The sequence below is a fragment of the Opisthocomus hoazin genome, chromosome 2 (assembly GCF_030867145.1).
Source record: "Opisthocomus hoazin isolate bOpiHoa1 chromosome 2, bOpiHoa1.hap1, whole genome shotgun sequence".
NCBI classification, from domain to species: domain Eukaryota; kingdom Metazoa; phylum Chordata; class Aves; order Opisthocomiformes; family Opisthocomidae; genus Opisthocomus; species Opisthocomus hoazin.
In genome coordinates this window covers 11,457,289-11,483,253 of record NC_134415.1, presented here as the reverse complement: position 1 = coordinate 11,483,253, position 25,965 = coordinate 11,457,289, and the positions used below count along the sequence as shown (strand labels likewise).

The 25,965-nt window shown below is 39.1% G+C and overlaps 1 protein-coding gene across 3 annotated transcripts in view; it reads left to right on the top strand.

The window, feature by feature from the left end:
- The first annotated feature begins 971 nt into the window (after positions 1-971).
- PLD5 (phospholipase D family member 5) overlaps positions 972-25,965 on the top strand; it is a 154,872-nt gene continuing 129,878 nt past the window's right edge. For all 3 annotated transcript variants that reach the window (XM_075412609.1, XM_075412598.1, XM_075412614.1), the window contains exon 1: positions 972-1,146. In XM_075412609.1, coding sequence (XP_075268724.1) covers positions 1,144-1,146 — 3 coding nt within the window. In that variant the 5' untranslated portion in view covers positions 972-1,143. The remainder of the gene's footprint in view (positions 1,147-25,965) is intronic.

Genomic DNA, 25,965 nt, shown 5'->3' with positions numbered 1-25,965 from the left:
TCAGTCTTGTGCTCTCTTAGTATGGTGGTATGCTTGCTCCTTGAGAGCATCTCCAGGGTAGTCTCCATAGCCTCTTCACGACCCTTCTTTAAAATTCTATTACTGTGATGCCCAGAAAGCTTGGAAATGGTCAGGTTGCTGGGAGATTGCTCAAAGTACCTACCAGTCTAGCCAGTAGTGTCTGATTTGGTTCCTTCTGCTTCTGCCTTTGTCATCCCTTACTGTGTTCTTTGATGGAAAGGTCCATGGCGTCAGCACTGGCTTTGGTTTTTTTCTTTTTTCTTTGTATCACGTGCAGCACAGCGGCATCCTGGGTTGTCCCTGAGAACATTAAGACAGCTATAATATTAACAAAGGAATTAATCATAGTTACAGCACTGCAGAGAGACTTTCTGTGGTGTATATTCTGAAGAGGGGAGGGTGTAGAAGTATGTAGTAGAAGTGCCAGTTGATCGTTTCATCCCCTTGGAACTTACCACCCTATCTTCACTAGAAAAAAGTGGGGCTTTTTTTTAAAAAAAGAAAAAAGCCAACAAAGAGTAACCACATTGCAAATAAAAGATGCTCTTAGCTAATCTGAAGGGGCATTTGGCTGACTCACAAAAACACCATGTATTTTGGCAAAGTTAGGAGATTTGGCTTAGTAAGATCCATGTTTGGAATAACAGGGTGTGTTGCAAGTCAAAATTCAGGTATCTTGGCAGAGATGCATGCATAATCTGGCATGATGCCTTTCTGCACTGTGCCTAGCTCTAGCAAGTGCTGAAGTCCCTTGTGAACAATATATGAATCTCATTTTGGGAAAAAAAAAAAAAAAAAAGAGGAGGAGGGAAGAGGGAGCCAGGATTTATTTTAACATTTAGTGGATATAAAAAACAAGTATCAAGAAGCAAAACATTTCCATGAAGCATTCGCTGTGAAAATTCTGCAACTTCTTGTTGCAAACCTCTTTATCGCTTGGATTGGCTGATTTCCAGAGCATCAAGGCTAGGAATTGAGAGACTGAAATATAATCAGTGGTGATACATTTTAACCACATAAAACATTCTCTGCTTCCAAAGCCTCCGGTGTCTGTAGTAAGCAGTGCAACAGCAACAGCTCCTTGCTGCTGGACTCCAGAGAAGGGGAAAATATTGACTCAGAATGGTAAGAAGCTCTTTACTTTTCACCAGATCTCGATTATTACTTTGAAAAGAATGTTTAAAAGGTGGTGAAGAAATTGGTAGCGATCAGTATTTAAACCAAGAAAATGGTGTGTCAGATACAGTGGCATTATCAGTGTTTTGCTGGAAGAGATCAGCAAAGCAAGTTGGTGACAAATATCTTTGGCACTGAACATGCTGTTCAGCTTATATAGAATCTTTTAAAATTGTGAAACACTGCTGACTAGAATTTGATGTAAAATGTAAGCCTGTCTACTTGTTTTATTTCAGGAGGACAGCTGCATGGGCTTTGAAAATAATTTTGCATTAATAATCAGTGGCACAGACTTTATACATACAAGTAGAAATAAACGGATGCTGATCGCTTATGCACGCTGTATGTTTATATGTTTTCTTTTGTTGAGTTTTTGTTGGGGTTTTGGATTTTTTTAGAAAGAAGCAGAGATGCTCAGTCCATACCTTTGACTTTTAGGGAGCTATGAAGTTTTTATTTTTCCGAGTTTTCAGTCCATGAAGACCTGTTAGTCACATTGTTTTTCTCTAGTGCAATTGTTTGGTGGGAAAAATAACCAAGGAAAGCTTTTTAGGATAGTGATTTTATTCTCTGTGACAATCTAAATACTCTGATTGAAATATTAAAACAATAGAAGTAGAATATAAAAGACATAAATATGAAATCTGAATTTACTGTAAATTGATACCAAAGCTATTAGTAGTTTAAATAATGCCTGAAGATACAATAAAAATATTCTTATTAGCAGTTTTCTAGGTATTAAAGAATTGGAGGAGGGTTGTGAGAATCTTGCGAGTGTTTACTCCCAAGACTCACTGTCAAGACTGGGTTTTTTTTTTCAGTTGAAATATGCATCAAGCTCGATCTCCTGTATGGGAACTCAGCCATTCATTTTAAGTGCACACTAAGTCCAGGAATACATTGATTATGAAATTACAGTACATCAGGATGAAAGGAAAACGAATTACTAAATAAGTCTGAAGAGTACTGAAATATGCTTACTTGACAGCCCAGCTGATGTGTGGGAAATTATTCTTTTTGTGATTCAAATGGAAGAGGAGATTTTTAACAGAGCAACTGTGGGATTTTGAAAAGTGTAGACCAGATGTGAAACCATGTCTGATTTGGTATTCTTTTATCTTTCTCGTGTATTTGTTGTTGCTCAGCAGTATGAAAATTAGAATGCAAGAACTAAAACTATCACTGAGTGCTTTCTGAGTTTTTTTCCTTTTCTAAGTGGTTTCACTGAGTGGCAAAAAATAAAATACTGAAGTACCGTAGATAGTAAATCATGTTATCTTGGCCTATATATTCCAGGTTATGACTGTAAACACACTTTGATGTATTAAAGATTTATGTTTTCCTTCTCAACATGCAGCATGGATTACAGAATCAATAACTGAATGGCAACCAGGATGTAAGCTTCTTGGAAAGATATTTAGTATGAATCTAAGCATGGTGGTGATTGTTGTTGTTATTATTATTACTACTATTTATTTGACGAAAATGCCCAGTGTTGAGTATGCATTAAATACCACTGTGGTACTGAAGAGACTTCAATATATTGTTTCTTGTCAGAAAAGAATGTGCTCATAATTAGTATTATACTGTATCTAAATTTTGGTACAGGAAAATATTGGAGACAGGAGATCTGGCTGCTGTTGTAAAGGCTGAACTTAACTAATAACAAATGAGGTTATATATTTATCCAGGTGTGTTCCTTAGTTCCTATACAAGTCAAATAGATATGCTTCAGTAACAGAAAATTAAGGAAAAACTTTCCTTCTAGAAACGTAGAATTCATGTACTGCTGCATACTTGCTCTTGATAAAATTTAAGGCGAAGTAAACTTACATTGTCCTGCTTGACATAGATTAGTTAGGTAACTAGTGCAGGCAGGTCAAGAAATAAAGAACCACCACCTCCCCCCCCAAAAAAAAAAAATGAACGCTTAGTACTAATCAGTTGTGGAATAAACAGCACAGCTAGTCTACAGGGTCTGTTACAGTTTTGAAATGATACGATTTCTCTCAGAATGTAAATACTAGATGCTCTTAAAGAGGTCAGAATTGCAAGCTATCAAATGCTTTAGATACCCAGGTTTAATTATTCAAGGTGCTTTTTCTATCAAATTTACAAAAGTAAAATTACAAATAATGCACCAGCCTTGCTCAAAAAATTGAAAGTAGAAAACATTACTATTGCAGTGCTAAATTCTCTTCAAATATCACCTAGGATTAGTGCAAGAGATGCTGGGTATGGCTAAGTTTTAAGTGCCTTTCTAAAACAATATTTAGAAAAGCCTACTCAACAATTGGATACATCATTCATCCAAATGAATTTAGGTTAATTACTTTTTTTAATCCCAGTGACTAAACAGAAGTCTGATAATCTGCCTGAGCATGTAATTCTGTATTTAAAGAGGTATACTATAAATATGTAAGCTATGTAGTTTATATGTAATATAAAGTATGTTTAGGGAAAGGACAAACAGCTTTGTATCTGCTATGAAATGGATTCAAGACTTAATAATATTCTCATGTTTTACTGTTTTAGTTTTTTGCTTTGTTCTCCTGCCAACTTTTTGGCAAAAAAAAAAAAATGGAGTTTGTTCATTCAGAAGTTGTCGTGCTGGTTCTCATAATACTACTGCTGAAAAAGTATTGAAGGATTTAGTTAGATGAAATCTGATGCAGTACAGCTTTGGTGAAATCGCAGGCTCTGTGTGTGTGTGTTTAGTGCTAACCTTTATGCTTCAAGTAACTTTTGGCACAGTTTGGTTCAGGTGATGTGTCATAGCTGTGTGACAGGCTGTTTACCACACCAGTAAATCTGTGCACTATTCTGGAGTGAAATATGCGTTTGCATGCTCCATGAATATTGTTTGTGAAGGACAAAGGTAACCTCTTTGGCCTTTAATTGAAATATAATGCTGAAATATCTCCAAGTACATATTACAGTTTGTTCCTAATGAAATAAGCTTGTGTTTTGAAATCCCAGCATCCATGTTCATGGAGCCTGAATACTTTCAGCGAAGAAAATATGACAGCAAGCAAAGTTTACATAAGGATTCCCAAACTGGAATAGTTTTTTGATGGTGGTGGATTTTTTTAAGCCTTTTTTCCTTTTGACTCATTATCAATATACTGTGTAGATCAGGCTTTGCTCACTGAAATCCATCTTTTAAACTGTGCCATTACACTGGCAGTATGACTTCAAATTAGTTGCTTTCAGGAAGTTATAAATTATTTGATGTGGTTTACATAATGTATTAGCATGTCTGCTGTATCTGTGTTCAACACCAGGTTTTATTCCTTCATCGATGTGATACACAAAGGAACTATTAGAAAGGGATGCTTTTAGCATTAGTCTGTCCTGCTGGCTTTTATCCTGTCATGCCATCAAAAATGAAGGCAGGGGAAAAGGTCGGTCTGGTCTCTAGGTAAAATAACTGATGGGAGTAGCTTCCTGAGAAATGGAGCTGAAGTGAGAAGGTGGCTGGATAATATATATTTTTCTGCATCTGGTAAATGTTCATATTGCAGTGTTTTGTAATATTGGGACAAAATTCTGTTGCCCAAATATCTTGCAACTCTCATAGCAATGTAATATTTTGCCGCATGTAACTGTTCTTACACTTCATGACCATATTGAGAATACTGAAAAGAATTAAGGTGGAGACTTACTGTGGACCTTTTACATAAAAAAGGTTTGGAGAAGACAGAAGTGTACTGACAACTTTATACCCACTTGATAGTGTGCAGATGTAAGAAGAGCCGGTTATGGAGTTGTGCCCTGAAGGATATGTTCCCAGTGCTTGTATAAGGAGTGTGCTCTGGTCAGAACTGAGGCTGCGCAATATGTGGTGGTGGGAGACACGATGCACAGTTAGGCTGGATTTCAGGGCTTGTTCCACGACATAGAGTGGTGATGGCAGGCTGCAATGCCTAAAGGAATTCTCCAGATCTTGCACCTGAGTTGTCAGTCTACTGCAAATCTGTTGTCAAGAGCACTTTATGTAAATACATTTTCCACCTGGGGATACAGCTGCATAAGTGAGCCTCTCCTATCATCTGATAATGAAGAGGACAACTCGGAGCTGAGTGTTGTCTACTCTGCTGCGGCTGTGCCAGAGGCTTCACTTCGCACCAAGATACACCTCAGGTATAGGACTAAAGCTTTTAGGTCCATGAAGATTTTGGAATAAAACACACAGCAGAAGGTTGGCAGCCTCTGGTGTAGATCCTCATTCAGTTGAAGAGGATAGGTAACTCCTGTGTTGAAACCCACAGCACTTCTGTCTCCATTGCCATAGTAGGATGACCTTCTTGTTAGTCATGGCTTTGACTCAGTAGTGCTAACCTTTTGGGTAGGTTAGAGACGTTCTGAGATCATGTGTTGCAGCCTTTTTTCCCCTTATGTGATGGGATGTGGCTTTCATTACATGAGTTTTGTGTGATAGTTCTCCCTGTCACAGGATAGGCGGTGGTGCATATGTGTCAGGCTACCAGGCTGGAGACTGCTGACATGTTCCTTCCTACGACTGGACATACACAAAGCCAGTAACAGGCAGAACTCTGTTTTGGCCACGCAATGGGTATTTATTTGGTCAGCTGATGACTGAGACTGCAGTCATTTGGGAAAAATGTCAAGGAGGAGGATGCTGTTCCTACACCTCTGATTTAACTTTCTCCCTGTCAGTACTTTTAATAGCTTTTGTAGTGGTCCTTACTGTTCAGAAAGGAAAAAAATCTATGTAGTCTAGTATAGATTTTTATAAGCATTAGTTCTGAGAGAAAGTTCTGTAAGGATATATATTTGATTTGGCCCAAATGCGCTGTCTGAGCCATGGGGTCTTGAGTGACCAAAGAACTACTGCTCTGCAGACCTCTGACTCATTCAGGTAAGAGTGAAGGATCTTCCATTGGCTGAAAGGCTGAGGGAGCTGGGCTTGTTCAGCCTGAAGAAGAGAAGGCTGAGAGGGGACCTTATAAATGCTTATAAATATCTCAAGGGTGGATGTCAGGAGGATGGGGCCAGACTATTTTCAGTGGTGTCCAGTGACAGGACAAGGGGCAATGGGCACAAACTGAAGCAGAGGAAGTTCCAGCTGAACATGGGGAAGAACTTCTTCCCTCTGAGGGTGACGGAGCACTGGAACAGGTTGCCCAGGGAGGCTGTGGAGTCTCCTTCTCTGGAGATATTCAAACCTCACTTGGACAAGGTCCTGTGCAGCCTGGTGTAGGTGACCCTGCTTTGGCAGGAGGGTTGGACTAGATGACCCACAGAAGTCCCTTCCAACCTCGAACATTCTGTGATTCTGTGAAACCAGCCTGCAAAATTTATGTCAGAAAAAGAAATATTTCTCATCTTTTTTTTTTTTTTTTTTTTCATTGGAGAAATAGAAGGTTCTAATTTTAGAGAGTGCTGAGAAACTCTATGATGGAAAGGTCCTGAAAGTCAATTAAACTTTGTTAGGTTCATTTCTGACTTGGCTAAATTTGTTGCATGCACTACTGTTAATTTTCTTATTTTTCTCTTTGTAGGATTGTCAAAAGTGATGGGCATGTTAAGAAGAAACTTTTTTTTGTCCTACTTTTCATTCCACTATTGCAGAGGATCGATGACAAAAACAGGACTTGCATCTAATAATTCTTCCACTACAGCACGAGTAGAGAGAAAATTGGTTTCCTTGCACTTGCAAAGCATGAGAAAATGAGTTCTGTGTGAGGGATGAATACAACACACTAGGAATACTGTAGGCAGAATGTATTAAGGTCTGTGCTAGCATCTGTTTGCTGCAGAGGTCACCATGAAATGGTGCTTGTAGGTAGCTGTTTCCTCTTTGTGCACTTGGGCTGGCAGCGGACTGTGTTTCCTCTGTCCCTCAGTGCTGGTGTGGTCCTGAAGCCAGCAAGTGATGGGGAGTTCCCTCATCTCCGACTGCACTTCGTGCATAGCTTCTGTTTCAGGCTCATTTGTGTGTTCATCATCCAAAGCTAATTGCTCAGTTTGGGCTCCTAGGAAGTTGCAGAAGAGCTTGAAAGATTGAGTGCTGAAAGAATCTTTTGGCTTAGTGATCCTGGTGGATTTGATGGGTTTGGAGCTGGCAGGTAATTTCTGTATTGCTAGGTTCTGAGAAAGGAGGCAGTCATAATTTTGTGTTAAAAGTATGTTGGAAGGAAAAAAAAAGCGCTAGGAAACTGTAGTTAGGGATGTAGTTTTGGATGGATTGAGAACACATGCTCTGAGGTGACAGCAGTTCATTCCTGTGATGCTGGCAAGAACAGCATTTGTAGTGCGTGCCATTGCACAAACCCATTGTTTGTTCCTTCCTTTGAAGGAAAAAAACCCAACCTCCTCCGCAGGGTTAATACTTACAACTTTTAGCAAATATGTATTCAGATGCTTGACTTTATACAGGGAGCAGTACTGCAGTCTAATAGGACACATGCATGTATAGTGAAGTGCTTGGAAAAAATAAACAAATCTAAGAGTGTACCAGGGTAAATGTGAATCTTACTGCATCAGTTTCAGAACTCCTTGATGTCATGGCAAATGCAAACAGTCTAACTGAAAAAATTATTTTTGATGCCGTGCATCATAAGAGAGAACATGCAATTTTTTAACTGTGTTATAGAAGGAAGTTTATTATACAGTGCTTTAGAATTATGACTTTGTGTTCCATTAATGCTTGTAGTAATTTTTGGTTTATTAGCATATCGCAAGTCCCCAAAATGCTATACCTCTTTCATAAATTTACTAATGAAGTTGGCTTTACTGTTGATTAGAGTCCCTTTTTAGTAAAGGAAATGTCAAAGTATTAGTAGAAGAATCTGAAGTGTGAATAAAGGCTAAAAGACTGCTAACGCGTGTTGATGTAGAATGACCTTAATAGTCTTACCAGTTGTAGCAGCCTTATGGATTCTCTAGCACGAGCTTATGGAAGTAGTGCATTTGCTGTGGATCGTTTTGCTGGTCCAAAACCAGTGAAATATTCACTGCGATCTGTGTCAGTGGTGGTGGGGAAGCACATAGAATATATGCTTCCAGTCAGCAGTGGAGAGGGAGTAGGAGGATTTTTCATGAACAGTATAATTAAATGCATGTATGTAAAAGATACCTGCGAGATGCTCCTCGAGAAAGTACTTTACAGAAATAGATAATTACAGGAAAGAACTTACTTCTCTGGAATGATAGTATGTGTTATTAATTTACCAGTGGTGTAAATGTTTTCCGAGTAGTTTGTTTCCTATTTGTAACACTGTATTTTTTCCTAATAATCTTTGTGTCTTTAGAAAGGAATTTTAGATCAAAATGTTTTATTGGGCATATTACACTCTAATGTTAATACAGAACTAACACAGGCCACTGTTGTAGCGGTTTGTTTCGTAGCTTAAAAACTATTTGCTGTTGCTGAAGTGCGGGAACTATGAGAAGTTTCCAAAGACACAGGTTTTCTTGTCTATTTACTACAATTTAAATTGTGTGCATGATTGCCACTGTTGTGGATCGTACCCATGTTTCTTTAAAAGTGTCCAGAAGAGGTGATGATATTAATTCACCTGCTGCTAAACAGTATTCTACTTAGAAAATAATTCAGAAGTGACTCAGACATCAGAAGTGAAAACAGAGTCAGTTGCTTAGGGCGAAATCTTGCAAGCACTTACTACTGGGTATGGTGTGTTGTGACTTTCCTGGCATTAATCACATCCTAAACAGATGAAAACATATTCCAGTTCCCCCTCCTTCTCCCCATTACTCCTCCATTTTCTATGGCAAGAAAAAGGCTTCAGAGGATTTTGGTTTAACTGTTTCCAAACAAAGCTCTCGGCGGTGTGTGTGATAACATTTGTTTGCAAGAATGGACAGCTTAGGTGCACCGGGAAATTCTTGGTCAAAAATACACGTTGTAGGCTATGCTCTTAGTGTTGCCTGAGCAAACCTTGGGCAGGGGGTAGGTTCTCCAGTCTCCCAGGGATGCTGTGTGTGTTGGCCCTCAGCTCGGAGCTCTGGCGGGAGGGCCAGGGCCAAGGCTGGTGCTCGCCGCCCTGCCCTGCCTGTGCCCGCCGCTCATTACTGGTTTGCTTCGTGAAGAGGTTGCTGCATAATGTTTTGCTTCCCGGCCTTATTGAAGAAGTGCGGTGGGAAGTATGTGGTGAAAATGAATTGGCATAGCAATTTACTTTGGGGAGGGTTCATTGCAGCTATAAATAACTTTCCTCGACTATTATTTAAAAAACAAAACCCAGTGCAGTCCATGCCAATGTAACTGAACAATGGGAGCTAGCCCGTTGTTCTGTGTTCTAAAGGCAGGCTCCTTCTGGTCTGTTTTACTGTGAACTTTCCTACTGAGTAAGAATTATGTTAGGATATTGCAGCCGTCTGTGCTGTACTGAGACGACAAAGTAAGTGGAGGTGAGTGTTCTTGCCAGTTCTGCTTTACATTCTGGTATTAAGTGTTGCACAAAAAACAGAGAAGAGATTTTGGCCGAGACTGCATCTTAGCAGCTAGGGGAAGGATGGTGCATTCAGTCAGAATTAATTTCAAAGAGGAATCCTCACAAAAACCGTGAAGCAAAATTTCTGTCAGGTATAAGAAGTTTTGTAACCTAAACCTATACAACTCTGACTCTAAAAAAAGTTAGCTGCTGTTGGTTTTAATGGTCAAAGTGAGATCCACAGCTGGATATGGCAAACTTGCAGAATCTGGATATGGAGATTGTATCCTGAGCTTACCTAGATCTCTTGTATTTTCAATAGTGGTATGTCTATTTTCTGCTGAGTCTCTGATCTCAGGCTATGTTGTGTAAATGTGTATGGTTTGGTTTTTTTTTTAAACAAAAGCATAATTTTGGAATGAACAGTGCACTCTAGGGAAATGGGTACAGGACATAGAAGACCATGCTTCGTTTAAAATTTTTACTACCTTTAGGGCCTGACACTCACTAAGCTGCAGTGAGAAGCATATCATTTATTGTGCTGTAAACACTCTTCTATCTTAAATTCTAAAATAGTTCCTTCCTGGAGGAGGCTTGGAATATAAACTGATGTACCTGACAGTTAATTAAAATTCAGTGTTGTTTGTTCTTGCTTAAATTAATGAAGAAAAGCTTCTAGGAAACACCATAGAGAATAACATTCTGAAGATTTCAAATTATTTTGAAAGATGAGAATTCCCATGACTCAATTCCTTAAAGAGTAGAAACATAATTCAGATGCTTCTTTACCACCTGTCACACTTTTTTGCATTTTTAAAGCGAGTGTTTTTTCTCTCTGTCTCTCATAAATAAATAAAAGGAGTGACTGCAGAGAGAAACTCTTAATTCCTTTTTTACCCAGCAGGTTGTTTTCTGAATCTTAGTTAGTGAACTACATGCACATGCTACTTCTGTTATAGCCCTGTAACACACCTGGGCAAACGCATACCTAGTGGGAGTCCAATCGTTTAATTAAGTTACACCAGGAATTGGCTGGTATTGTTGTACAAACCAGAGAAAAACTTGTGTGATTTAGTTTTGTTTGTGATGTGAAATCACTGATTAGCCAGTTCATACCATTTTCTTTCCCATACACGCAGCCTCCCACACACAGAAAGATGCAAAAAAATAGTGTGAAAATACGTTTTAAGCTATGACAATTAGGTCTCCAGATGTCTGATTCCTTGGTTTAGAAAGCTACACAAGAGCTTATCTATTCCTGAAATAAAAATGATTTAGAAAGTACAAAACTTCTTTCATGATTGCCCATCTGCCGGGGTGTGCATTTCATTTTTCATGTGGTAAATAAAATTTCTAAGTAATTCTTTAAATTATTGCTGCACAGCTCATTAGAGAGATCTCATGCTTGCTAATAGTGATGAGCAGAAGGCACAAGGACTGGCAAAGCATGCGGAGTGCCCATCCTGGGCTTGCAAGGCAGGAAGTCTATCGTGGAAAGGGGAATAGTTCAGTGGATTTATGCAGGATATTAACCACTTCACCTGTGTTGTTTCCCTGTTGCCTCTTTCAAGAAATGCAGATAAGTACTGAGGGGAATGGGAAAGGCAGTTTTCCAAGCTTTGTTGTTGGGTTTGTGCCATTAATGTCCCCTCTAAATCAGTCATTCAGATTTCAGCTGTCTTTTTGTGTTATGTACTCTAGTACAGCAGACTGGATTCATACCTGTGTTTGGGTAGGCAGATATGTCTAGTCTTGATGCTTACATTTAGAGTCTGACCTTGTTCAGATTTTTGAAAGGTCACTTCTGCTTGAGTCTAATGGGTTGTGGGTGCTGACACATTGGCAAATCAAGCTCTTTCTATACTGTATACTGAAGTCACAAGTGGAAAAGAGGAATCTTACTGACTTATGTTCCCAAAACTGTGGACTGGGTCTTGCATACTTTGCTAGAGGTGCAGTTAATCAAAACAGCTGCAGCTCAGAACACCTGGAAGTTGTACAACTCCTAAATGTCTAAATGTAAATTTAAGAATCTAATTTTAAGCAAGCAGATTTGATCATTTTGCCCTTGGTTTCCCAGGAAACCAGTTAATTACTATGCATTTGCTTCAGCACTCTGCATGCAGCTTTTAAAACATTTTATTATAATTTTTCTTTTATTTTATCTTAAGCTGTTTGTAGAAAGGGCTGGCTTGACAGCTCTGGCAAATGAAATAGTCTGCCTGCCCACGGAATATGTGCTCCCTAGACAGTGGCAGTCCAAACTTCCTCCTGCTGTTTTGTCAGCGTGCTACAACTTTTTTTGGATGGGGGGTGGAGAGAGGAAGAGTTGTAGGAGGCGGTACGGTCCTTGTTTGATCAAACCTTTGCCATCAAAACGTGCAAGCAATGTCGGAAAAATGACCTGTATTTTTCTTACAGCATAGAAAACAGTGCAGCTAAAAATTGGAAACCTAAATCCAGTCTGCAAACCATCGTCAAGATCGCAGCCTTGTTCATGCTGCTGTGTTGCACTGGTGGCAGATGATCTCATGAACTAAGCAGAGTTTTCCTTGCTTGATGCTGAGGCAAAAGGAATTTTCAAAGAGTTCTGGTGCTGAAGCCTTCAGCAAAAAGTCCTGGGATGGTATTTGCAAATTTGAGGTGGAAGTGGGAAATCTGCAAATTTACTCTAAAATGTTAAAATTGCAGCCTGTTGTACTTCATTTTCCAAATGCTGATCAGAGTATGCAGAGTTTACAGGCCTTCTGGCTCAGTTAGTTAGTAGCCTAAAACTTACACTGCTGTTCTTTAGTGATCACTGTAAATTAACAAATGTTTCAACAGAAATAACAAGGCAATAAGAATGGAGCATATTGATGGCCTCTTTTGTTTTCGCAAATCTTTGCTGTATTGTGACTGAAAATTGAAACATAGGAGGAATGTTCACCTCATCCAACTTCAAGCATCTGGCTTAAATAGCTACAGTGCTTTATAATCACTTGTTCTGCGCAGCTGCTGTTATCCAGGAAGTTGACGAGACCATCCCTATTCAAGCTCTGCTTCTAAGGCAGCTTAAATGATCCAGCCCAGGCTGCATATTGCTGCCCGCCTCGAGCCTCGCAGCCCCATCCTCTTCCTCCAGCCAGTGCCATCACTTGCAATGAATCAGTTCTGGGAGTTGCTTGCTTGAAAACTAACCAAGACTTTTGGACTTTTAGGGTGGAAGACATTGTGTACTGAAGGGGAGAGTTTTGCAAACCTCAGTTTGGCAAGGAATCAGTGATTTGGCTTGTAAAGGCAAGAGTATTGCTAAGCATAAATAAAAATGACAGTATGTTAAGACTGTGAGAGCACAAAAGAAATCCCTGGAATTTACTCTCTGGTCACGAAAGTAATTTGGGGGACTCTTGTTCTTTGAATGCTGTTTTGAATTACTGAATCATTTTTCATAGCTTTTTCTCTCAGCTTATGCTTTCAAGTTTTATCACTGAAGTTCTGAGAAAGAGCTGTAAATTCTACTGGTTTTCCTCCTGAAGACTGTATAATACAAAGATGCTTACATTGCTGGTGTTCTTAACTTATGAATCTTCAGCGTCTAAATTCAAGATGTGTTGTTGCTTTTAATGTTACTCTAAGAAGTTCATGGTGCATTAGTGTAACTCTAGTTGCGCTAGCAGCATTGGCCTCATACATGTTGCATCCTCTTTAAATGAAAAGAAGAAGGGAGTGTGCATAGGAGAAAAACGGAAAACATCTCATTTGTCATTGGAATTAGAATATATTCTTCCTACCTGAAGAATCAATATTTTAGAAGGCAAGGAGCACTATATTTTACTGTCTGAACACTCAAGGTGTTCTTAAGTTTCAGAAACCAGTAATCCAGAAAAGAATTCCATAGTGGATTTGCATTTGTAGGTGTAAGGAATGTGGGTCTGTTAGGGAGATGTTAGAATGTATTTATAAATTAGGAGTGAGATCTTGCTTCATAACACTGTAAAATTTTTCAGTTTTTAAACCTAGTGAACCTTATTTTACTGGTGTCAACTGATTTTTAATTTTTTACTTTTCTTTTTCCTCTTTCAATAATGTTTTTACATAGCTGTTTCTATGGTACTAGGATCATGGCCTGGTAAACTGAATTATTCACAGAATTGATGTAGATCTTGTATGGGCGGTTTTCCCACTGCAAATACCCCTCAAACCTGAATAATGAAGAAAGATACTAGATTTAGAGCATGAGAGTGCTGTAAAATTGTGGAAGAGACTAGATTCTTGTTTTACCCTATTGAGACTGGCCAAATAAATAGCCAGAAGTTGCCCAGCTGCAATGGATTGCCTGTATTTGTTTCTCCTCTGTGTATGTGGGCCATCCACAGACAAATTTAACCTAGCTGTAAGGTTGTGATGACAGTTATCTTCCCTATGTGGTTTATTAGTTGCTAATTCTGTTTAGTAGAAACCTTTATCAGTTACAGCCTTGTCACCTTTCCAGTGGGACTAGCAGAGCTTTTTCATTCACCTTAATGATATCAACATAGTGAATTTTGTGCCAGTTCCATTAAATTCAACGGATCTTGCATCACTTGCTGACATTGAGTGTGTGATTCGTCCTATTTACTGAGTGTCATACAAATCTTTTATAATTATACCAGCTCGGGGAGCTTGAAACCTGTCCTTTTCACTTTTTTTTTTTCAGTGGTGAAGAGTATCTCTACCTTTTCTTATAATCAGAGTCTATTCAAAACAAGCAAAAACTGACTTAGTAGAATGTGTGTTAAAGGCAAAATAGAGACAATACTGAGGACTAGGTTTCTCAGGTGGTTGTGAGGTACTGCCAGTATTAATTTATCTTCCATTATTATTCGGGAAAGAGGAGCAGGCTGTGTAGCCAAAATACACAGTAACTTTGTGGATGCAGTTATGGAGACTCATTTGCATTGCTGCTTGTGTTTATATGAAATAGAGATGTGTGAAATCCCCTAAATCCATAAGTATGAGCTATTCTTATGCTAGACAAGCACTGCTTTTTCTTGATTAACTTCATTCTTAAGATAAAAAGCAAGTAGAAAATCAAACTACTGTCTTCATCAATCTAGTGTACTTGCTATCTGGAAGGTGTGCTGTGACACAGAAAACGTGGCAGTGTGTGGGACTGGGAAGCTCCAAAGTCTTGTACGGCAATAAAGAAAAAGTGTATGCCTCTGCAGGTTAGGACTGGTACGTTGCTAGCTGGGTTTAGAACTGATAGCATTACTCTTTTGATAGATTGAATCAGATGAATCGCTGTCACATCAGACAGTCTTAATACTACCGTTATTTTTTAACGTCGGAGACAGTTTTCTGAATTCGTGTTGGTGCTGTTTATATGTAGCTATTGCTGATGTTTTTACAAGTTCATTAATTTTAATAAACCCAAGCAACACAAGTAGGTTATTACTGTCATAAATCCAAGTACAAACGGCCTTAAATTTTTAAAGTTTTATGTAAAGGAGTATCTCGGTCGTCCTCCTCTTCCTATGCCATGAATAAAATTTACTGAGCAACCCAAAGTTTTAAATTTTTTCGAGTAATACATCTCCTTTGTAATGGTGACTAGATGAAGCTGACAAATGAATGTGAATGTTTGCTCTACAGTGATGTGCAAGAAGAAAGAAATCTTGAAAAAGTCCTACAGAATACATACGCCAGTGAAAGTCTCCTGGATAGTGAGAGTTCAGGCTCATAAAAAGCGTAACAGGTTACTACACACACAGACTCTGAAATTACGGTAAATGCAAGGTAGTTCAACTGAGCATGTGATTTATTGTGATCTACGGGCTTACAAATAGCGTTACTTTGTTGAGGTGTTTTAAGTTAAATAGCTACAGAATCAGATAGCGTGGTCACTCTTTGCTTAAAATGTGAGGACAACTTCCGTGTAGTCACTCAGGAGAGACAACTCCAGGTCCTTAGGCAGGAGCAGCTGAGAGCCCTCTGTCACCTCCCTGGGTCTGCAAGGCACGCCCTTAAAAACTGTGATGGGTGAGGCCCTCCTTTGGAGCAGATTTCACAACTGCCATGAAATTTTTTCCCTCCTTCCCCAGGAATGTGTCTGCCTTGCTGTGGGAGGCGCAGGCTGCGCTGTGCAGTGGGCACCACTGGTGCCACGTGGACCAGGGGCTCCCCATGGGGGCTCTCGGGGCAGGGCCCCGTGGCCAGGGACCATCCCACCACCCCAGCTGGGGAGGAGGGCAGCTGGGGCAGCCCTGGTACTGGGCATTGGGTCCACGGGTGGCCCTGGCTTGGCGGGGCCGGTGGCTGGGCAGGGCTGTGGGGAGCTGGAGCCCAGGCCTGCTGTGCATCGCTGGGGCAGGGGCTGATGGCCTCAGGAGCTGATGTGGGGTCCTGGGCCGTGGGCAGGTGGAGGAGCCCTGGGGGGCTGGGCAGCACCTGTAAGGCCCGTGGGTGCTCTCAGGGCCCTGCTGCCACCTCTGCTATGTGGGTATTCCCTTAGTGCTTTGTGTGCCATCAGCGGTTTTGTCCCTTGAAGCTGTTGAAAGAAAATACAAGTGGTGGGCATTCAGTACTGGTATTTTGTCTTATAAGTGAACATTTCTGATGTTCAGCAGACGGTGTGTCTTACGACAGCAATGCCCTGAAATACAGTCCTGGAGTGTTTAGCCGGCGTTGTTCTCCAGGAAAGGCATACCAAGGACATGAGAGCAGCTGTACTGTTATGGCTGAACATCCAGCCAGCCTGGGGTCCCATCTCTGATGGGAGCCTGGCAAAGAGGGAAGAAAATAGACCCGATTATGGTAATCTCCAGTTACTGGAGTAGATATCTCTGTGTTTACTAGCTCTCCATTCATAAAGAAAACCCCCAAAAATTTGTTTTCAAATCATGTAAGCTGCTGGCATCTATAGTGTCCCATGGTGAGGGGTTCTACAACTTAACAATGCCTTGTATGGAAGAGTACCTTTTTCTGTTCATTTTGAACTTGCCAACATAATTAATTTAATGCTCTCTAATTTTTTTATTGGAAGAGACAGTGAATAACTGTTTCTTAGTCATCTTTTCCATGCTGCTTACAAATTTATAGTTGTCACATTCTGCTCTTAGTCATATCTTTTTCTAAGCTGAAGACTACCAGTTTATTTAATCTTTCTTTATACAGAAATATTATAGACTGTGATTGCCCTTTTTACCTTTTTCCATACCTCTTCCAGTTGTTCTGTGACTTTTTTTAAATGAGTGGACCACAACTGCATGTGGCTTTCAAGTTGCGAGTACACAAATGTATAAAAAAAATCACCATGTGAGGATATTTTCTTTGATGTTCTGTTCCCTTTGTAGTAATTCATATTGCCTCTTTGACCTCCAGAGACTAAGCTGATGTTTCCATAGGGTTCTGTACTATAGCTATGATCTTGCTTATGTATGGTAATGGTTTAAAAAGAATTTTGAGGCAAATACAGCCAGAAAAGTCATGTGTGCTTATGTGTGCTATGTTAATTGCAGCCGTGTAATTTTCTGGTACCATCCAGTCACTCAGCATCAGTAGGTCCTACTGTTATTTCTTGCCTTTGGCTGCCCTCTTTACTAATCTGTGACTAACTGTGTGTCATCAGCTAACTGTCTGCCCACTAGGATAAATTTTGTCACGTAACTAAGAAAATCAACAATGAAAGCAGTAATGAATGTTTATTCAAAGTGCGTTTGCTAATGATGGGGGAGGAAATCTTAACTTTCGTAAATTGCTACTGTATTACATTTTCCAGTGATGCACTGGTGTGGTTTTAGAGATGATTTCTGATTTTTTTTAAATATAATAGGGATATAGAATTGGTTTTAGCTGAGTACCACTTTTTTAATGTTTACCTTAACAGTGTTTTTGTTAGCTTACAATCTTCAGAACTCCCTGAACTAAAAAACTTTCTTCTTCCCTTAACAAACTCCACAAATGTCTGTGCATTTTTTTAGACTGAGATTAAGAATAGACATTATAATGTTTGGAGGGGTTGGGGCCAGGAGGCTAAAATGAAAGAGGGAATTCCTCTGTGGTCCTGGTATGCTAAGTCTCTATACTGTCTATGTATATCTGCAATGTATTTATTAACTACATCTATCTGAAATATTTAATTAATAAAATCCAAACGTGACTGGTGATTTAAGAAGACTCTTAGGGCAGGGGGAGGATTTAGTGTAGCATTCAAAGAGGAGGAGGTAAAACTCTCTGTACCTTCGTAAACAAAGCCAGGGACAAATACTTCAGGTAGAAGAAGGGAGGGAGGTCTTCCTGGCAGTCAGCGTGTAGTATTTTAATATTGGACTAGTATTTTGGAATGAGGTGTCACAGTTACATAGATCTTTACATAGTGTTATAGGTGGATTAAGTCATAAGAAGAGCCATAGTAAGCTATTTGCTGTGGACATGGGCTGGGACGAAGGGAAACTATTGAAAGTTTCCAAGTGCATTTTGAAAATGAAGACATCTAAAATGGTAGATGGAAATTGCTTCTGTTGCTTCTTCTGTTTTTGGCACCCTCTCATATTCTCAGGGGACTTTGATGTTGTTTTCTGACACTTCTGACAGCAGTCAAAAGATTTTTGTGGAACATACTGAAGCCTCCCTGGCTTTTTGAGTGAAGGTGTTGGGGCATGCTACAAAGTCTAAATGCATCTTTGTTCTCCAGGGCAAAGATATCTTTTGAAAGATGAGACGCTGAAATTGAGGGAGAGTCAGTGAGCAGTAGCAAAAAGAGAATAATATTACAGAAGAAAAAGCAAAATATACTGCCACTGTTATGTGAAAGGATTGGTTTTGATTCCTTGGGTATACCAGATGCTTAGATGATAAAGGGGAAAAAAAAAGATGAAAGGAATTTGAGCATAGCTTCATTATGGTAGGGGTTTCTGAATATCAGGTGCACCATGACAGGATTTTTTTTCTTCATTATGCTCTCTGCTCCAACAACAAGGCCACGGAGGGTGAGCACAAGTGCTGTGGTTACTATGGCAGTGCTGGAGCACTCACCCCGGGTGGTGTTATGGATGCAAACATGACTCTTTAGGTCTTTTGCTGGATTTGCCTGTGAGTCAATGTATCGTTTTCAGGGCAATTCAGCATCAAACACCACTAACATTTTTGTGGTATTTGTATTTTCACATTTCTCAAAACAGTTATTTAAATTCCTTTGTCTTATTACTCTATTTGGTGAGCTCCAACTTTATTCTTCCTTTTCTGTCATCTTTGATCCCCATAGACCTGCTTTATTCTCATCTATAGGGCTTTCTTCTGTCAGAGAGGCTGGAAAGGGCAGTTTGGATCCTGTAGTATTACATTAACACAGCCATATTCCTGGTTTTTCTGGCTGCACATGTACCTTAGAGAAGTAATAAAGATTTTTTTAAAAAAATATTCTTAGCAGCACTGGCTGTTGCAGAGGGCCCACTATCTGCCAATTCAGTTTTAATCACCTTGAACAATATGCCAAGATTGCTGTTGAGAAAAGTGGCCTTAAACAATTGCTGCAACCTCATTATACTCAGCTGCCTTTGGAATGCCATCATCTAGTGAGCATTAATTCATTTTGATGGCATTGGTGTTGCTCTGTAGCCATTCCAGCTCTGAGAATAACGATGGGGCAGGGCCCTTCCCTTCCACTGTCTTTCCACAGCAGAGTGGCCTGGTTTGCCTGCACATTGGGCACCCTCCTTGAAGTAGCTCTGTTTGCTGCATGGCAGCCCAGCTGAAGGACGACGGCATAGAGGCTGGAGAGGAGAGGAGATAGGGCTTGCTTTTCAAAAAGGGTACCATCCAAACCGTTAGTTACAACTTTTTAAACAACTGATAGATCACATGCTCTGTTTTGCCCTGTGCTTATCTAAGGTAAAATAAGTAGAACATGACAGCAAAATTTTTAGAACTGCTTTTTGGTTTTGCTCTTTTTTTTTTTTTTTTTTTTAGCCTTCAGATAATTTCTTCTTTCTCTTAAACTTGTTGTAGGTCTTCAGTCAAGAAGCTTGGCGGGGTACTTTCAGCTTTTAATGGGAAGAGTTGTGATTGCCTAGCATAGAACAGAGCAGTGGAAAATTCTTACATTGAGCCAAAAAACTTCAGGGATGCTTTTTGTCAAATAATCATTTACAGTCTCTGAGCCCATTTTTATATAGTGAAGAGATAAATTGCTGAAGCTTCCATCTACAAAGTAATTTGCACAGCTACAAAACATCAGAAAGGGAATATATTAATTTCTGCAGATACACCAAATAGATTCAATGTCCTTGGAGGGATCTCTGGGTAAGCATAAGCATATTTATTGAATTTATAAATTGCTAGGTAATTTCCTTCAGTTTGAACTGTTGTGGCTTAGATGGAAACTAGTATTTTTTTCCCCTCGTGTTTAAAAACATAGTTTCTATGCTTCTCAGGCAAAACTGTTGAAGCTTTATAATAACTTTTTGTGAAGTATCTCAATTTATTACAAAAGTATTAGTATGTAGTTGAGATAGCAAGCTCAGTTAGTTTCTAGTATACCCATTGTTTTTTTTTGTGCAAGAACTAAGCTGAAAGCCATGCAAGAAACAGATATATCAGAATGACATGTGTTTAAACATTTTCATCTTTACTAAATAGCTTTGTAGAAGTTGTTAGCCATAGGAACTAAGAAGAACAAGGGCCAAATTCCGCTGATGTTTATATTAGTGCAAATTTTGAAGAAGGTCAATGAACTTAGTAAGGTTATTTTAGCAGTATGTAGTAGATAATAGAACACAGCTGCAAACAGGAAAATAAAGTTAACTGTCATGCTTTATTGTTCAGGTTGTTCGCTTTTTCTCAGTAAAAAGCTCGGCAGCTGAGTACAAAGCTGATTTTTAGAAACAAATCCAGCCTTGCAGTCCTAGCAGACAAAGTGAGATGTCTTGCTGCTTGGTGTGTCCCGTAGAGGAACCGAACTGTCAGAAGGGGGACAAATCCTAGAACTGTTGCATGTTGTGCAAGGGGCTTTAAAGCGTGGCACAGAAGAAAGGGACAAAGAAAATTATACATCTGTGAAAAAGTCTTAGCAACAAAGGAGAATCAAAATGTCAGCTTTTCTTTGTCGTATGTAATAGGGTAATATGTGAATATTTAATAGGGTGCCGGATGCTTTGAATCATCTATTAAATTTTGATTAAGACTTTTATATTCAAAGTATAAATCAAGCTGATGACTTTACACCATATCTGATGTATGGATAGTGTTTCTTTATACAGCATAGTCTCAAAATGAGAGCAAGAGGTTGTCTAGCAGACAAGCATGTTAAATAGGGGAAGTGCTTGAGCTATGAGGTTGCTACCTGACTGTATGCTGAACATGGCAAAATGAATGTGGTAGATTATAGCTGCAGTTCTATGTCCTTGGCAAAATTTGAATTTGAGCTCAGTGAAGTGGATGAGTTTTGGCTTAGGTGCATATCTAATTACGCCTTTAGTCCCATAGGGAACTGGAGTTTTCACAGCCAGACAGAATGAACTGAGGAACAGGCAAAGGTTTGAAACAATAAGTGCATATTGTCCCTGAAAAGGTTGTTTGAATGAGTGACTTTTATGTGATTGTAGTCTGCATTTTAATGTCCCTTGAAAGAAAAAGACTACAGTTTTATGATTTGAAAGAATTTTATCACATATTTATTCAAAATGGATTTTTGGCTTTTGCAATGTAAAAAATTTATGCTTTTTGAACATGGAGTTAAACCTTGTTCCTTTTAAAGACAGTGGCAAAATTGCTGTTATACACAGCAGCTGGTTCAAAGCCAGTAGCAAATTCAATGCAAAAGAAAGACTGGGAGTAGAGAAAGGCAGGAGCAGATGGGAAGTTTGCCCTCAGTATAAAAATCGTGAACATGAGAAATGGCATAGAAGGTCATGGCTCGTACCATGACTTAAATCTGCACTGGGACTGTGGTAGCAAGCTGGGTGGCTCTTTAGTGGGTAAGGATGGTGTTTCAGAGCCGCCCTCTCTCCAGTTAACTCCTTACTACGCTGTAACAGGTGTGGCTCATTTGGTAAGCTTACTGCTAAACAGTTGTCATTTTTAGTGATCGAACATCTTGGTCTGTTCGTGGACGTTTATGTCTATAATGCATGCACACGCACAACTTCAGCTCAAAACTGCAATGAAATTTTGTCTTTTGCTATATGTTGAGAATACATATTCCGAACATCTCTGCTGTACATATGGAGAGTTAGGTTTGAGTGAGGTCTGTGCATCTTCCCCATATCTTTCCACTAGAAGAAGAGGTAACTTTGACCTCAATTCATTAAACTCTGTCTGTGAAATTTTGTAGGGTGTAGTCCAGATAGCACTGATGACCTACAAAAATTACGGTAGACGATCTGCAGCTCACCCACTAATATTAATATATATTAATATATTAAATATTACTGTTTACTTCACATTTATTGCAATTGCAATTTGCTGATAAATAGGTGTGAGTTTTGTTACAGCTCAAGGTCTGGCAGTGTTTCAGTGACCCAGAAAGTCTGGGAACTACTATTCTATGCTTTTGGTATACAATGGCATTTGCCCAGAAATAAGCTTTGTAGGACGTGTATGTGTGTATGTGCGTATTTCTTACAAATGCCAGCAAAGATATCTGTTAATTTTCTTGGCTACTCTTAATTCATTCAGTGCATGTCAATCAACAAAATTAAACTTTTTTGAGTTTGTGAAGCAGTACCTTCTGCAACTACTTTTGTGGATATCTCTTAATAGATTAATACAGGAATAAATACTTGCAATTTAAATAAAAATCTATGTAGACATGAACATGGAATATCAATCAGCTGAAAGTATGAGCACATGTGGAGCCTTTCATATAGCTTTTGCAGTAAGTCTGTCTTGTCTTGTTCTGATGCTGTATATCATCTCAGAAAGACAGAATCAAAATAGATTGTTTTGAATGTGCTCTGGAAGAAGCTCATACACAGTGTATCTATACCACTGGACATTTGATTAACTTTCTTTACAAATGGCTAGGAAGCTAAGAAAAGCCTGTTGCCAGAAGTCTTACATTTCCTATACGGAGGGAATCTGTAAGTTACGAGTTGCGAGAACCACTGTTGTCTCTACAGGTATGTACAGGGACATGTGGTCACTCAGTGTGATCTGGAAATCTTATCAACCTGCATGTCCGAGTTTGTTATTTGTGATTAGCGGTGTATCCGTGTGCATTGCTTAAAATTGTATTTGTTAAAATGTACATTCAGAAAGCAAATGTGTACCTAATTTACCAGAATTTCATTTATTGCTTTACCAGAATACACAATAAACACTGTATTGGTTTTTATTCATGTGAAATACATTACAGCCTTAAGCAATGCATACAAAAAATATTTAGTTTCTAATATTGTTTTCATAAGTGCCGTGTGCATGTGTCTTACAGCTGTTGCTTTCAGGAGAAAGCTTAAAATGGAAATTAATGTAATATGACAGTGTAAGATCTTCAAATTTCTTCCAAAATGCTACCAAATATTTATCATTTTGGTGCTTTCTGAGAAATGGGCAAACTTATGTATATTGAGTCCCCTGGAACCTCGTTATATGAAAATTTCTGACAGTGTCGCAGACGGAATGTGGATGTCTGTAGGAATTTTGTAGAACTTAACAAAATGGCCTCTTTTTTGAGAGAGAGCTTCTAATAAATGATTGTTATTTTTAGGTTGGGCATAAGACTCTCATCCTGAGACTGAGATTTCCCAAATAAACCTCTCTAGCTTTCTAGACGCTTTTGCTGTGTTAGGGTCTTGATGTTTAATTAAAGACTTAAGCTGCACTTTATTTTGCAGTTTAGAAAGGACTTGTAAGGTATTGTGAGCACAAACCTGTGCCCAAAACATTTTTCCTCAGTCAATAGTCTGCCTTAAGATGCATTTATTCCAAATAAGTTAGTTTCTTTTCCTTTGAAGGGAATATTCCTGATTAAGTTTGTTGTCAGAAAAGAAAAAAAAAGGGCCCCAGAAAAATATTTGGCTTCGCAGTAGGATGAAAGGTGATAGATAATGTTTAATGACACTCTTTGGCATGCAGTTACTCTTCCCTGGAACTTTCGCTGAAACATCAGTGAGGGAGGTGTCCTGCTGCCATGTCAAAGTGCTGTGTGGCTGGTGTGTATTCAAGGTTCGTCTTCATCTCTCTGTTTTCTTACTTTATTGGGATTCTCTGCTACAGAACTGAGAATAAGAAGCCAGAATGTCACAGTAGCTTCATTCCATGTTTTATTTTACAGAATGATTAAAATTCCAAGTTGGCAATGATTAAAAAAATCTATAGTGATTACCTAATTTAAAACAATCATAGAACTAGACACAATCTGAGGTACGCCAGAACACTTTATGGTTTTTTTGAGAACATCCATGGACCTGTATAGATATACATATTTTTTTTTTAACCATAACAGTCATATATATTGGATATCAGATTTAATCTTTAGGGCTGATTTCCTATTCAGCTGAGACTTTTGTAGTCAAGGCTGTGCATGTAAACACGTATATTCATGTGCATGCATCTTTTTCGTTCTCAAGAACTTCTAAATCCATTGCTGACTTTAAAGATATGTAGTAGAAAGGTGAAGGTCTTCAGGAGATTTTCGAGCCAGGTGTTGTGAAACTGATGATGGTTGCGGGAAGGAGCAGATTCTCTGCCACTTAGTAAAGTGAAATGTTTTACATAACTGGGCTCCTTTTTGTCAGGATTTTCAATGACTTATATGCAAAAACCAACCAAAGGCAAAACAGAAAATACAGGAAGCCAAGCAAACATTTTTTTTCATGTATGTTCAGTCAGTTGCGATGTTGATAGATTATCCTTATGTATAATGTTGTGGAAATTATTATTTTTAAAAACGAATTTAGTTCTTATATAAACAGAGTAAGAACACCAAAATAAATATTTTGATTAGATAATAGGCCAATAGGCATTGAAACCAATTCAGTAGAATAATACTAGAATGTATTGTTAGACTAAGAAAAGAGTAGGACAAAGCCTTTTCCACAAAGACAATAAATGAGAAGAACAAGGCAGAGAAACGAAACCTGACAAAAGCCTGTAAATCAAGGCACCTTCTTAGTCCAGCATACCGGGAGGCCTCTGACCTTACTAATACGGAGAGAAGGCAGCCCAGGAAGGGCTAACAGGGGAAGCATTGCTGCTGGCAGAACAGGAATCCAGTAATTCCAGTGAGAGGTGAGAAGTTAATCAGAGGGGAGGAGTTCTGCGCTTGGCTTGTGTAGGAACATGGTTGCAGCACTCTCTAGAAAACAATTCTCTTTGACCCTGCCCAAACTAGATCCCACTGGTGCTGATTTTTTTTGTCCTTCCTTCAAGATACCTGTTATCTTCTACTGTTTTTGAAAGCTGGTGTCTTTTCCGTGGATTTTTCTCTACATTGTATGAGGAGAGAAACATGAGCAGAATAGAGTGGGGGCTTGTTAGTGGGACTGAGATCATTATCATGATGAATTGTTTTGCTGTTTGATGGAGCAGGGAAGGAGGAAAGGGTGAACATAGCTGGAACACTGAAAGAAGAGGACGTCCAATTTACTTTGCCCAGTTTACTTGATTCTCTGCTCCGTATATCCTCCATGCATAATGGCATGTGTCAACTCCACTAGGGATAGGAAAAATACTCCTACGGCAATGAGGTATATTGAGAACGCTGCAACAGGTCTCATACAGAAAGAGATTATGGTAGAGGGAAATAGAAGACTGTAGATCTTAAAGGCCTGTTGATGTTTGTTTTTCGACTTGTTTTTCCTCTTGGCGGTCTTTTGTTTGCTTGTTATAAATTAATGTGTGCTTATAAATTTATTCTCATTGTAAATATTCAAATCTTTTTTATTTTCATGTGATTCAGGGAAAACTTTTCTGACCAAATATTTTTTAATCAGTAAGACTTATTACTAACAATTATTATAAATAGCTAGCACCAGACATTCCAGTCATTGAAAACTTTGAGGAACTGATTTTTTTCCTCACCTAAATTATTGCTGCTTTGCTAAGCAGTGCTTTCATTTAAAAACAAACCCCCCACACACGAAGGAAAAACGAGAACAACTGGAATGTCCCTCTTGGTCAGAGGAAAATGAGCAAAGCAGAGCCCTTGGGGCCCCCTCCAAGGAGTCACCTGCCTTTGTGGGATGCATGTTTCTAGCCTGGCATTCTTCATGTTGGAGCTTTGTGTGCAGCGTAGGGGATGGTGCTGCTATTGGTGAAATCACACTCTTCAGTCCTCTATTCACTGTAAAAAGTGTCATTTGGAACCAGAGACAAGCGTCATATGCCAAGGAGGGAGATTTTTGTCTCTTGTTCCTTTTCTGCAGAAATTCAGGGATCTTGACGTAGA